General features: G+C 46.6%; 3 protein-coding genes across 10 annotated transcripts in view; 2 read left to right on the forward strand and 1 right to left on the reverse strand.

The window, feature by feature from the left end:
• Positions 1-5,374, forward strand: part of Dedd (death effector domain containing) — a 14,113-nt gene extending 8,739 nt beyond the window's left edge. For 5 of the 6 annotated variants that reach the window (XM_021175495.1, XM_021175488.2, XM_021175510.2 and 2 more), the window contains 4 exons: positions 1,659-2,047; positions 2,231-2,338; positions 3,596-3,742; positions 4,217-5,076. In XM_021175495.1, coding sequence (XP_021031154.1) covers positions 1,723-2,047; positions 2,231-2,338; positions 3,596-3,742; positions 4,217-4,593 — 957 coding nt within the window. In that variant the 5' untranslated portion in view covers positions 1,659-1,722 and the 3' untranslated portion in view covers positions 4,594-5,076. Of the gene's footprint in view, positions 1-1,658; positions 2,048-2,230; positions 2,339-3,595; positions 3,743-4,216 lie in introns of all 6 variants that reach the window. The other variant, XM_021175475.1, reaches the window with a different exon arrangement.
• A 242-nt stretch (positions 5,375-5,616) lies between these two features.
• Nit1 (nitrilase 1) lies at positions 5,617-9,012 on the reverse strand. 3 transcript variants are annotated; one of them, XM_021175461.2, is made up of 7 exons: positions 8,890-9,012; positions 8,258-8,353; positions 7,629-7,874; positions 7,410-7,513; positions 7,072-7,205; positions 6,816-6,941; positions 5,617-6,182 (listed from the first exon to the last, which is right to left on the reverse strand). In XM_021175461.2, exons 3-7 carry the CDS (start codon positions 7,862-7,864, stop codon positions 5,916-5,918), a joined length of 867 nt encoding a protein of 288 aa, XP_021031120.1. In that variant the 5' UTR covers positions 7,865-7,874; positions 8,258-8,353; positions 8,890-9,012; the 3' UTR covers positions 5,617-5,915. The 3 variants fall into 3 exon arrangements, with proteins under 3 accessions (XP_021031120.1, XP_029332730.1, XP_021031114.1); XM_029476870.1 differs by lacking the exon at positions 8,890-9,012 and adding an exon at positions 8,544-8,805; XM_021175455.2 differs by having other exon boundaries at positions 5,619-6,182; positions 8,922-9,007.
• A 10-nt stretch (positions 9,013-9,022) lies between these two features.
• The window catches only part of Pfdn2 (prefoldin subunit 2), a 12,336-nt gene continuing 8,148 nt past the window's right edge, over positions 9,023-13,210 (forward strand). The window contains exon 1 of the mRNA XM_021175522.2: positions 9,023-9,139. Coding sequence (XP_021031181.1) covers positions 9,065-9,139 — 75 coding nt within the window. The 5' untranslated portion in view covers positions 9,023-9,064. The remainder of the gene's footprint in view (positions 9,140-13,210) is intronic.

Consider the following 13,210-nt stretch of genomic DNA (forward strand, 5'->3'; position numbering starts at 1 on the left):
GCCTTTAATCCCAGCATTTGGGAGGCAGAGGAAGGCGGATTTCTGAGTTCAAGGCCAGCCTGGTCTACAAAGTGAGTCCCAGGACAGCCAGGGCTATATAGAGAAACCCTGTCTCGAAAAACCAAAAATAAAATAAATTAATTAAATAAAATAAAAAAAAATAGAAAACGAAAATAAACGAACTGCTTGGGAGTGGGAAAAAGTAATTTCTTTTTTTAAATGTATATATATATTTTTACGTAATGTATGAGTACATTGTCACTGCCTTCAGACACACCAGAAGAGGTCATTGTATCCCATTACAGATGGTTTTTCAGCCACCATGTGATTGTTGGGAATTGAACTCAGCCCCTCTTTTGTTAGTTTTTTTAAAAAAAAAAGATTTAAAATGGTTTGAGACAAGGTCTCACTGTGTAGTTTTGGTTGGCCTGGAACCTCATAGAGATATACCTTCCTCTGTTTACTGGGATTAAAGCTGTATACCACCATTCCAAAAAACAGAATTTTAATTTTTATTTAGTTATTTGTGTGACTGAAGGTGCCTATTGAGGTCTCAGGCCAGAGCTGGAGTTAGAGGTGGATGAAGCCCATCCCTGCGGGTGCTGGGAATTGAACTTGGGTCTTCTGGAGGAGCAGCTGGAGCTCTTAACCATTGACACCTCTAACCCCTTTTGAGACAGGGTTATGTTATTTAACCCTGGCAGGCACAGAGAGCCTCCTGAATTCTAGGTTCAAAGGGGTACACTGCTACACTTAGTTATTGTTCTGTTACTATGTATATTTTGTTGTTGTTTCTGTAAGACCGTTTGAGAATATAGACCAGGTTCACCTGGAATCCGATCCTCCTACCTTAATCTCCTGAATGCTAGCTACAGGCATTGTACCTCCATGCCCAGCAAATCGGTGTTTCAGGGGACTAAAAGCAGTGTTTTGGAGACAAGAGGAACATTTGGATAACATTTAAAAACCAACCAACTAACTTTGAGACAGTTTCATGTAGCCCAGGCTGGCTTTGATCTTGCCCTGTAGCTGAGGATAGCCTTAAACTCATGAGCCTCCTTGTGTCTACCTCTCAAGTGCTGGGGCTTTAGGCAGCTTTACCAGACTAGCTTATTTTGCTTTTGAGATAGGGTCTACCTTATATCTCTGACAGGACGAAACTTGCTGTGCAGATCAGAATGGCTTCAAACTTAAGGGTAATTCTCCTGCCTCTGGCTCCTGAGTGCTGTAATTATAGGTGTATTCTCTCATGCCTAGCTGCAACAGAAACGTCTGACCTATGCAGTACTAAAATCACACAAAGCATTCTCACTCCAGGATCTGACTGTATCCCTTGTAGGATCTTGACTCAGGGCATTGTCTGTTGAGTATGAAAAGCATTTAACATTGCTTTTTTTGTTTGTTTTGCTTTTTTGTTGTTGTTGGTTTTTGCTTTTTTGAGACAGGGTCTCTGTAGCCCTGACTGTTCTGCCACTCTGATCTACTTGCCCCTGCCTCCTGAGATGAAAGGCGTATACCGCCACATCTAGCATAAACACTTTATGATATTTAATAAACATATTAAGCTGAGCTTCATTAGTAGCATGTTAAGATAATACAGATAAATAAAATTGGTGGCTACCAGTGCATGGCTCATGGGATCTTGTCTTATCTTACAGATCACTGGAGATTGCGGCTGCTGAGCAGAGATTCTGGAAAGCATTCTATTTCTGAGCCTCTAGCATGGCGGGCCTAAAGAGGCGGGCAAGCCAGGTGTGGCCCGAAGAGCGTGGGGAGCAAGAACATGGGCTCTACAGCCTCCACCGCATGTTCGACATCGTGGGCACCCACCTAACACACAGAGATGTCCGCGTGCTTTCCTTCCTTTTTGTTGATGTTATTGATGACCATGAACGTGGACTCATCCGAAATGGACGTGACTTCTTATTGGCACTGGAGCGCCAGGGCCGCTGCGACGAGAGTAACTTTCGCCAGGTGCTGCAGCTGCTGCGCATCATCACTCGCCATGACTTGCTGCCCTATGTTACTCTCAAGAAGAGACGAGCTGGTGAGGCCTTACGGGGTCTGGGGACACATGACTAAGAGAAGCTTTGTGGGAGGCCAGGAGTGAGGAGTACAGGAGTCTACAGGGCGGGGCGGTCTTGACCTGGGGAATACCTAGGAGAATGGAGATCCTTTGGGAGAAGAAAGATATGTACTTTTTCTTGAGTGACTCCTTCTCCTCCTGCAGTGTGCCCTGATCTTGTAGACAAGTATCTGGAGGAAACATCAATTCGCTATGTGACCCCCAGAGCCCTCAGTGACCCAGAACCGAGGCCTCCCCAGCCCTCTAAAACAGGTGAGAGGATACTACATGTAATTTTCATAAGCAGGAGAACATTGCTCCCTTCACATGTGTGGCTGCGCCAACATCAATGACAGGATACAGCCCCTCTCCACCCACCCCATTAAAGACATTAAAGTCCCTGTCCATTAAAGACAATCAGAAGCTGGGGAAATGGCTCACTCGGTAAAGTGCCAGCTGCATATGCATGAAGACCTGAGTTCAGGTTCCCAGCACCCACACAGAAAAAGCTGGGTAATAAAGTGTCTGCAGCCTCAGTGTTGGAGGCAGAGACAGGTGGATCCCTGGAGCTCATAGAGGCAGCCAGTCTCGGCACACTGCTGAACTCAAGGCTCAGTGAAAGCCCTGGTCTAAAAAAAGATGGGGAGAGGATTGAGGAAGACACCTAATGCTGACCTCTGACCTTCACATGAGGCACACTCACATAGGAACACATCTATGTGAACATGTACACACACAAAGCAGGTGAAGTATACTTTGTCTAGGTCTAGTGTTTGCTCTCCTTTTAGATTACTTTTTAAAAATCAATTTATGTGTATAAGTATACTGTCTGCATGTAGGTTAAGCCATCACTCCAGACCTTAGGTCAGTTTTTAAAAATTTTTTTCTGTATGAATGTTTGCCTGCATATTTACATGTGTGCTTTGTGTCTACCTGGTGCCTGTGGAGGTGAATCTGGGTCCTCTGCAAGAACTACAAGTGCTCCTAACCACTGAGCCATCTCTGCAGCCCCAACTTTTATTTTTGGGACTTCCTATTTAGCTTGGGTAGATGCAGAACCCTGTGCAGGCCAAGATGGCCTTCCTTCCTTAGCCTTTTTTGTTTCTCTGTTTTTGTTTTGTTTTTTTGAGACAGGGTTTCTTTGTGAAGCCTTGGCTGTCCTAGAACTTACTCTGTAGACCATACTGGCCTTGAACTCAAGAGATTCCATTTCCTCTGCCTCTGCCTCCCAAGTGCTGGAATTAAAGGTGTGCACCACCACCTGGCTTCCTTTCTTCACCCTTAAGTGCTCAGATGATAGATGTCTTCCACCATACTTAGTGCGTGCCACCTGCCACCCCATTGCTAGGGCTGAGTCCAGATATTCATGAATATTTGACAGACATTGATCACTGGGCTATACCCCTCAGCCTTCAGGTTATATCACCAATACTTTCATTCTCAAGTCTAGATGGTTCCTTTGTCTATTCCAAATGAAAGATTTGAAGTTCTACTTGTCAAACCGTGTTTTCCCACTTACTTTCTGCTCAGTGCCTCCCCACTATCCTGTGGTGTGCTGCCCCACTTCGGGTTCTCAAATGTGTAGTAAGCGGCCAGCCCGAGGGAGAACCACACTTGGGAGCCAGCGAAAACGCCGGAAGTCGGTGACACCAGACCCGAAGGAAAAGCAGACATGTGGTAAGGAAATTCAGGGACTTTAGAGATGTAGACTTGAGGGAAAATATAAAGAACTCCTGGGATAATGGGCAGTCTGTAGTTCAGTGCAAGGCAATCTTTGCTGTTTTCAGGTCAGGGTTAGTCTTCATGAGAACTGTCTTTTCAGCAATGGTATAATAGAAATCTTTTTAGTTACTATTAAATCAAAGGAATGCCTGCATCATTCGTATATAGGATGAACCAAGTCAAGACAGAATTAATTCTAAGACAGGTCTTCTAACAAGGTGCTGTTTGTGAGTGGCCTGAGCAGAGTCATTGTAGGGCAGCTCCAGCATTGAAGCCAGGGCTTCAAGGACACAGTGAAGAACTAGTTCTGGGAAGAGGGAAAGAAGCTGCGAGAAGAGGGAGGGTTTCAGCCTTTCTTGCTTGCTTGCTTTTCTAGCTTCGGTTGTAAATACAATCCGTTATAAACCATGCTCCTTAAATTTCTCCCAGACATCAGGCTCCGAGTTCGGGCGGAATACTGCCAGCACGAGACGGCTCTGCAAGGCAATGTCTTCTCCAATAAGCAGGACCCACTTGAGCGCCAGTTTGAGCGCTTTAACCAGGCCAACACTATCCTCAAGTCCCGGGACCTGGGCTCCATCATCTGTGACATCAAGTTCTCTGAGCTCACCTACCTCGACGCATTCTGGCGAGACTACATTAATGGCTCATTATTAGAGGCACTGAAAGGTGTCTTCATCACAGACTCTCTCAAGCAAGCTGTGGGCCATGAAGCCATCAAGCTGCTGGTGAACGTGGATGAGGAGGACTATGAGCTGGGCCGACAGAAACTCCTGAGGAACTTGATGCTGCAGGCATTACCCTGACCTTTCCCCTTCTCACCTTTCTGGGGACTGTTCGCTCCGTCACCTCTGGAGCTGACATACTGTTCTGGGGTTTGTTCTCTACCCTTTCCAACCAATCACACCGCCTTTTTTTTTTTTTAAAGGAAAAGACAAAGGAAGGTGGAAGTGGTGTCCCTGCCCTCCCTGCACCCATGTGCCTGGGCTTCCCCGTTTCTTGTTGCCACTTACCCTATTGTGTGTCTACAGCCACCTTACCACTGAGCCGTAAGACAAGTGTATAGGGACAGGGTCTCTGGAACACAGCCTTTGTAAGGGATTGAACACTGCTTTCAGGTGCATTGAGGGGTAATCAATACTTATGGCTTTATGAGGGCTCTTAAATTTTGTCTGAAAAACCAAAGGGCTGTGAGTAAAGGAGCTATGTGGAAGGTGGGACTCTGAAGTGTATTTTGGAAATTAATTACCACCTCCTTCCAAATTATAGAATTTTTTAAAAACAGAGAAGCTGTGGCCCTTTGCAGTCTCTCCTGGCCTTGGTGCTGCTTCTCTCTGCCTTCCCTTCATTCCACAGCTGGAAACTGCTGTCGTACGGATCCCTCCTTGTCCCCTGTCAAATGTTCAGCAAACTTACAGAGGACTGGGCCAGCCTGATCACCCTCCCAACTGTGATGTGTGTGAACACCAGTACACGGGACGGGTGGAGTAGAGGCTGCTAGTTGGAACACACTTTCTCTGAAGAGGAGGAGGGGGTGGAGGGTATGACATTTTCCTTCCCTTTTCCAGTGAAAATAACTCTTACCCCACCCCAAGGCCCTTTCCCTTTGCTTCCTTCTGTCTTAAGAGAAAGTGGGATATTTAGTATCAGCTCCTCCTCCTGTTCTTCTGCCCTCCCTTCTCCCATCCTTTGGAGAACAGGACTAGTACATGCACTGAGCACCGCACTTTCTTAGGTAAGGAGGCATGTTTGAGGCAGGAGGCTGAGGAGTATAAAGTCCAGTCAAGCAGGTACAATTCCACCTCCCCTTCTAGCTCCCAAAAGACATGTCCAGACATTATGATGATTATATTTTTTTCAATGCCAGTGCTGCTCAGCCCTCAGCATAACTTCAGTTTTCATGAAATAAACAGTGACTATATAAAATTCCACTTTTCTGAAACTGAAATCTGAGGTCAGGTCAAAGTCTCTTCTTTCCCATGGACTTGATTAGGCCTGTGTTCCATTAAGAGAGGTTAAAGTTCTGCAAGGGAAGGGAACCGTGCTTGTGTCCTGCCTACAAGTCACAGTAACATCACCTCACAGTTGGCATGTGTCTGTGTGTCTTAACCAACAGAAGTTAAAAGCATTAAGAGAGTGGATGACCCAGACTGCCATAGAGGTCAGGTCTGCGGTGCTGGAACACAGGCAGGTGTTGGCGCATCTGTTGTAGAAAGTGGAGATCAATTCGAGCAAGGCAGAGGCCTGGTCCCTCGGAGCAGCGGGCCACCACTGTGCCCCACGGGTCAACCACCATGCTATGGCCATAACTTGCTCTTGTTTCATGGTGGCGTCCACATTGCGCTGCTGCTATTACATAGCACTGAGATTCAATGGCGCGGGCCCGCAGCAGCACCTGAGGATGAGACGTGCGTTGACTCAAGAACATACAGCGTTTAATAGGCAAGTGACAAGAAGCGGGCACTGTGGGCCCAATCTTCTCACTAACCAACTAGAGTTAATAACTAACTCTAACATGACTCACACCTAGCTAAGAAATGAATTTCCTCACTAGATAAAAAGGAAGAAAATGAGGTAGAAAGGAGGAGTGTTTGTGTTCTGTACTTTTGAGGTAAGGTCTCCCTGTGTAGCCCTGGCTGGCCTAGATCCACAGAGATCCGCCTGCCTTTGCCTCACAGTGCTGGGATAAAGAGCGTGCACCACCATGCCCCGCTCTTTGAAGGTGTGGGTTGCTTTTTTGTTTTTGAGACAGGGTTTCTCTGTGTAGCCCTGGCTGTCCTGGAACCCACTCTGTAGACCAGGCTGGTCTCAAACTTGGAGATCCACCTGCTTCTGCCTCCCCAGTGCTGGGATTAAAGGTGTGCGCCACCACTGCCCAGCTTCTATTTTCTTTTTTGGTCAAGGCATGCTGGCTTTGAACTTGTGGCTATCCACTGAAGTGCTTGGATTTAGGTTTGTACCACTCTGCTCCCACTACTAAAAATAGGGTTAAAGGAGGCCTATATGTTATGAAGAGGCATTCTCTTACCTCCCAGTGGGCTGGACCTGTAACAGATCCAAAGGCTGAAGGATAAGTAAGTATTTCTGCCCCAGCTTGAGCCAATTTCAAAGAAAGTTCAGGGAACCGCATGTCATAACAGATTGCTAGACCAACCTGAAATGAGAAACAACCCACTCATCTTCCCTGTCCCATTCAACATAACACTGAGTGCCTTTATTAGCCTACACCAACAGGGGATGTTACCACTTTTCAACATAGTCCTATTTCCTTTTCAAACTCCCACCTTGCCAGCCGGTGTCTTGACAGGTGGTTCAAGAGTGCCTCCAGGCTTGGTATAGTTGCTTTCTCTCATCGGCCCCTGACCTGGGATCTCTACATCGCACAGATGTGTCTTCCTGTAACTGGCCACTATTGATCCTAGAGTGAGAAAAAGAGAGAAAAAATACTCAGTACAGACACTCTACAAGTCCAGCTTAGCTCTTCTCCTAAAGAGGAATTTGTAGGCTGAGAACAGAAGCATAAAACCCCAAGGCCAAGCAGTTGAGAAAGAAATGCTGAAGATCTGAGTTGAAAGGTAGAGAAGCCCGGGAAGAGGCAAACTAAAGGGCTATGATGTCTCACCCTTGCTGTTCAAAAGCACATGACAATTGTAAATTTTCTGATTCTGCTCCCAGTCTTGGCCACGCTCGTGGAAACCGCCCAAGGACAGCCAGATTCCACATTCCCTGGGGAGGGGGGAGGGACACTCACAACTCTACCCCCTCTATGTGTCAATCCAGGAACACTGCTCAACAGGGAGTCCTACCCCCCCCCCAAAAAAAAAAAACCCTACCCTTGTACCTGGCAAGCTGGCTATATTGGCCCAAAAGATCCCCATTCAGTGGTTCGGACAGGAGTAATGTCTCGGCAGGGTTTCGTGCAATAAAGTCAAATGCCTCAGGCAGAAAGGCCAGGCAAGCACCCAGTCTGGCAGCCTCTTGAACCAGCTCAGCACATGTTTTAAAGTTCTCTTGCTTGTTTGGTGTTGATGTTACCTGGCACACAGCCACCAGGGGCAGCTCCCAGGATGAGGACATGGTTCTGGGCCTGTGAATGACACAGGCAGTGGCCTCAGATTTTCTATCTCGGAGAAACTCAGAGGCTCAAGTGGGGGTGGAGCCAGAAACTTTCTTTTCTTTTGACTTTTTTTCTTTTTTGAGACGCGGTCTTTTGTAGCCCAGACAGGCCTTTCTAGGTAGCTGGGGATGACCTTAAACTCCTGGTTGATCCTCCTGTTTCTCGAGTGCTGGCATTACAAGTGTCCCCAGCGACTTGTTTTCATTCTTACAGAGCATAATAACCCTAGAGCTACTGGAGTTCACTCATTACATGTTTGGAGGGTGGCAGATATCTTTGTCTCCCACTATGAAGTTAATAAACATGGACTAAGCAGCTATGTGCCAGAGAGAGAACATTACAATCTATGTTACCTGGGCTGAGTACAAAGTACTGGGGTTCGAAGTAATCGGTATCCGGTACACAGAAGAGACAGGAGTTGGTGAGGAGGCCTGGTGATGAAGCCCAGCCTGAAGAAGGTGAGAAATCAGGACACCTAACCCTCTTTCAAGCCGTAAGTTTCTAGAATTCTCTGCCATTTCCAGGCCTGGCCAGTAATTCCCTCCCCCAAGGCCTCGAAAATACTTTTTACTACTAGTAGCTATGAAAAGATACAAAATGGGAAAATGGGAGAGGCGACTATGATCGGTGCCTTAATACCTCAACTTCCAGTGATCTCACATTAAAACTGAAGCCCTTTTCCTTTGCCAAACGTCTCCGCAGTTCAAGTCATCTCATGGAACCTTCCTCGTTTCCCCAATTCTCTCTTCTCGGCTGTGCCACCTGCACAGCTTTATAGACTCAACACGTACCTTTCCCCTTATACCCGAATCTCAGAAGGAAAGTTCACCCTCCCTAGATCTCCACCATCTCATGGTGGGTAGATGGGTACAGGACCAGATCCCAACCCGAGCCCCCGCCCTCTGATTAGCGCGTCCTTCCCCGCCTCTCCCCCCGGGGCAAGAATCTCTGTTGCACAAGTTAAAGCATCGCAGGTGGAATTCACCGCAGCGGGCAGGGTTTGGGAGTAGGTCCTACATGAAGACACAGCCAAAACCATTCACGGGGTCGGATCTCACGAGCTGCCAGGAGCCAGAAGCGCAGGATCAAGTGGGCGGTAACCCCCGGCCGGATGTGACGCAGTGAGAGTGCGCAGGCCGGAAAGCTTGCAGGTGGGGAAGATGGCGGACAGCAGCGGTCGTGTGGGCAAGAGCGGCGGGAGCGGCGCGGGGAAGGGGGCGGTGTCGGCGGAACAGGTGAGGAGCCGCGAGCGCACAAGGCACCCGGGGCGGTGTCGAATTCGTGCAGAAGATAAGATTTGTGGCTCCGAAGGGCCTTTAGTCCTTTCCACGGTCGCCATGAGCACGCACGGGGGAGGGGGGGGTCTCTGGAGGTGATCACGAACCTTTCTAGGGCCTGGGTAGGTAGGGGAGAGGCACGCCCGCGGTGTGGGTGGGTAGTTGAGGGAGAAAGCCCTGAGCTGCAGGGTCTGGGAGGGTTGGCCAGGTCCCTGAGGAGATGGATCGTCGTTTGCCCCCTCTCCGAGGTACCCTAAAGAGCATATGATGTTTGGCGTGGTATCTAGTAACGAATTCCAGGCTGTTAGTTAGTGAGTGGCTTATTTAGTTCATGACTCTAAAACCGTGTTCACCATCACCAACACGCTGCAGAGCCACGTGACTCGGACTCAGAACAGTTTAGTGTTCCGTAAATATTTTGACTAAAGAGTCTGTGGTTTTGGTTTGTTTGTTTGTTTGTTTGTTTGTTTTGTCTGGGGGTGGGGACGAGGGTTGCTATAGGGTCGGGTTGGGCCTTGGCTTTTCCGGAATTCACTATGGAGACCAAACTGGCCTAGAACTCACAGAGATCCGCTTGCCTCTGCCTCCCATATACTGCGATTAAAGGCTCGGATTATTTCGTCTTTTGAGACACGGTCTTACTAAGTGTCCTACACTGGCCTCGAGCTTGCTCGATGTGCCCTCTTTGCAAAAATTGACTTTTCGGAAGAGGGCAGAAACCGCTTTTTTTCTTTCTTTTCTTACATTTATTTATTTATTATGTGTGAGTACACTGTAGCTGTCTTCAGACACTCCAGAAGATGGAGTCCGATTTCATTACTGATGGTTGTGAGCCACCATGTGGTTGCTGGGATTTGAACTCAGGACCTTTGGAAGAGCAGTCGGTGCTCTTAACAGCTGAGCCATCTCACCCGCCCCTGAAGAGTTATTTTAATCATAGGTACATTTGTCAGTTGGTTGTTGAACAATTCCTACAGGTAAAAGCATCAGCATAAAAAGTTTAAAACCCACACTGTCAAAGAGCATAGTCAGCTGGGTGGTTACAGTTCTACTGTGAGTTAGAAAGTAAGTGTTTGGGCGAAGTGAAGTGCAGGGAAATTCTGGAGATGGAAGAGGGTGTAGCCTCTGACATAGTGGGAAGGAAAAAATGGTAATGCTTTGCCAGAGGAACGGGTAAATGAAATAGACCTTGTCTTAAACTTGGTCACAGCCAAGTGTGGTGGCCCATACCCATAATCCCCCTGGATTACCCTGTCAGTTCCAGGCTAGCCTGGGTTACAGAGTAAAACACAGTCTCAAAAACAAAACAATGAGACTTTATGTGTGTTTGCATGTGTATGTGTATATACCACATGTGTGCAGGAGCCCTCGGAAGCCAGAAAAGTGGTCAAAACCTCTGATGACTGCCTATTAGCTACCATGTGGGTGCTGAGAACCAAACCCAGGTCCTCCACTATAAAAGTAATCATTCTTCTACCGAGCCATTTCTCCAATCCTACACTGAAAACTTCTGCACATAATGAACTTTCTTGCACAGTTTGGAGAGAGAGTCCAAAGTAGTGTAGATTTAGGATATGGCAGGTAAGTAGGCAAGGGAACATCGGGTAGTGGAATGGTTAGGAGGGTTTCCTGGCCTAGAATCAGAACGACCTGTGTTTGCTTTGTATTTCTTATTTATATATGATTTCTCTTGTTACCTTTTACCCTCATCTATCTGTAAAAGCACAGTAGTTTCCATTTCGTAACTAGATTACTAGGCAAGAAAATCCATTTAGGTTTTGTTTTGTTTTGTTTTGTTTTGTTTTTTTCCTCCATGACTAAATACAGAGACTACAGAGTGTGTTTAACAAATGCTACTTAAAGCTGGAGAGATGGCCTCTGCACTTGCACCTGATCTCACACAGACACACTTACACACACATAATCTGAACAATCTTTCTAAATGCTAATTTCCTTTTATTTTCTAGATTCTTTGGCTTAATTCTAAAGGCTGGGAAAAGTTAGTCATGTGAAGATTTTTTTTTTTTTCGTTAGAAGTAGTGTGTTCAAAAGCATTGAGCCATGAACTGCCTGGTATTGAAAATGCTGGAGAATTTAAAGAGATATATTGCAAGACCTAAAGAGATACAGTCAACTTTGTTCTTTGACACAGGGTTTTTCATGTGGCCTAGAACTCACCAGGTAGGCTAGGATGGCTGACCAGAGAGTCCGTTGACCCTCCCTTTCCTCAGCACAGGGAGAACACGCCTCAGAATTTAAGTTCACTAGCATTCCATTGCCAGGCAGTTCATGCCTCAATACCATGCCTGCCTGCCTGCCTTCTCTTTCTCTCTCTTCTTCTTTCTCCTCCTCCTCCTCCTCTCCCTCTTTCTCCTCCTTCTCCTCTTCCTTCTTAAAAAGTGTGTTCTGGGGATCAAACCCTGGTTCTTTGGCTCTTTACCTGTGAAATTTTCTTCCCAGCCCAATTTAAGTGTTTATTACTGATGTGTGTGTTAGCCTAGTGTGTCTCTCACAAGGAAAATAGGAGCAGGTACTACTTCGTACTGGGTGCTTGTTTTATTTTCTGTTCTTTATCATTTATTGATTTACTATTGTTGTTTTGTCTGAGATAGGCTCTCCCTCTGGAACTTGCTATGTAAACCATGCTACTTTAGGCCTTGCTACTCTTGGCTTTGTGAGCCTGTGCAATGAAAAGTAGCTATTTACTTCCAGCATGTAATGCAGAGGCAGGCAAAGGGTAGCCATTCCCATTCTAAGAGAGAGGTAAAGAAGCGGAAGGCTTAAGTCTGAATTCCAAGAGGACAAGCATTATCTTACAATAATTTTTCTCTATGTGTGTCATTTGGAAACTCTAGGGCAGGAATTGGGCCTCTAAAATATTGGGCAGCCCCAAATCTGTGTGTTTGCAGGGCTCAGTCCATGCTTCATGCTCTTGGGCTTGGGGGCATACCAATGCCCGCAGCTTGCCCAGTCAGGCAGTGTAAGACAGTTGCTGCACTATTAGAGATCATGGTAGCTGCCTGGCCTTCACTAAGGCTTGTTCCAGTGAGGATTCACTATGACAGCTCCCATTCCTACATCAGGTTTCTCCCTGCACCCCCACTTTTCCTCCCACAGTTCAGTGCATCTTTTGAAGCTTTGGTAGAGGAAGCCGTTTCTCCACAGCTCTTGCATTCTGCATGCCTCCAGAATTAGCACCATGAGGCATAGATACTACCACAGGTTACTGCTAATAATGCTCTCTCCAGCTACAGTACAAGCTGTACTTGGATAAATCACTGGAGCATGCTGGGATGTGAGAAGCATAGGCTGGGTAGACTGGCTATGAGTTCTTTCTGCCCTTAAGATCCGCTTTTGGTTCCATGATCGGAAGGACAGTGAAGATTTCCAAAATGCCTTCAGAACATTCTTGTCATTGTATGGTAAATAATAACACTCGGCTTTCTCTATCAGTGCTAATTTCTTCACTTACTTGGTAACCCTCTTGGGGGGGGGGGGGTTTGCATTTATTTATTTTGTGTTTGTGGAAATGCCACAGCGCTCATGTGGTGGCCAGAGAATAATTTGCAGCAACTGTTCTCTCTTTCCACCTTGTCCATCCTGGGACAAACTCCTGTAGCCAGGCTTGGCTGCAAAGTCCCTTTGCCAGCTGAGTCATTTACTGGCTTGGCCACTGTCTTGACCTAGTTCCACTGTGTACATAGCCAGGCTGTGAATCGTCTAAGCTTTTAGGCTCTGTTTTCTTTCCTTTAAAATTTTATTATTTTATATACATTAGTGTTTTGCTTGCAAGTATGCCTGTGTGTGTGTGTCAGATCCCCTGGGACTGGAGTTACAGACAGGTGTGAGCTTCCATGTGGTGCTGGGAATTGAACCCGGGTTCTCTTGAAGAGCAGCCAGTGCTCTTAACTGCTGAGCCATCGTTCTTATTTTCTTTTAATTATGAATTCTGTCTTTAAGTTGGGTGATGTATTCTCAGAAAGAACAGATGTGGATCTTGTTTTATGTTTTTTTTTTTTTTTTTTTTTT

This window comes from Mus caroli, chromosome 1, assembly GCF_900094665.2.
Source record: "Mus caroli chromosome 1, CAROLI_EIJ_v1.1, whole genome shotgun sequence".
NCBI lineage: Eukaryota > Metazoa > Chordata > Mammalia > Rodentia > Muridae > Mus > Mus caroli.

Excerpts from the sequence above, each read along its gene's own strand:
- Nit1 (XM_021175455.2), bottom strand. Across the intron at positions 7,206-7,409 it reads TGTGCTTTTGAACAGCAAGG|GATCAATAGTGGCCAGTTAC; the intron begins GTGAGACATCAT and ends TTCTCACTCTAG. Across the intron at positions 6,942-7,071 it reads TCAAGACACCGGCTGGCAAG|GTTGGTCTAGCAATCTGTTA; the intron begins GTGGGAGTTTGA and ends TTCTCATTTCAG.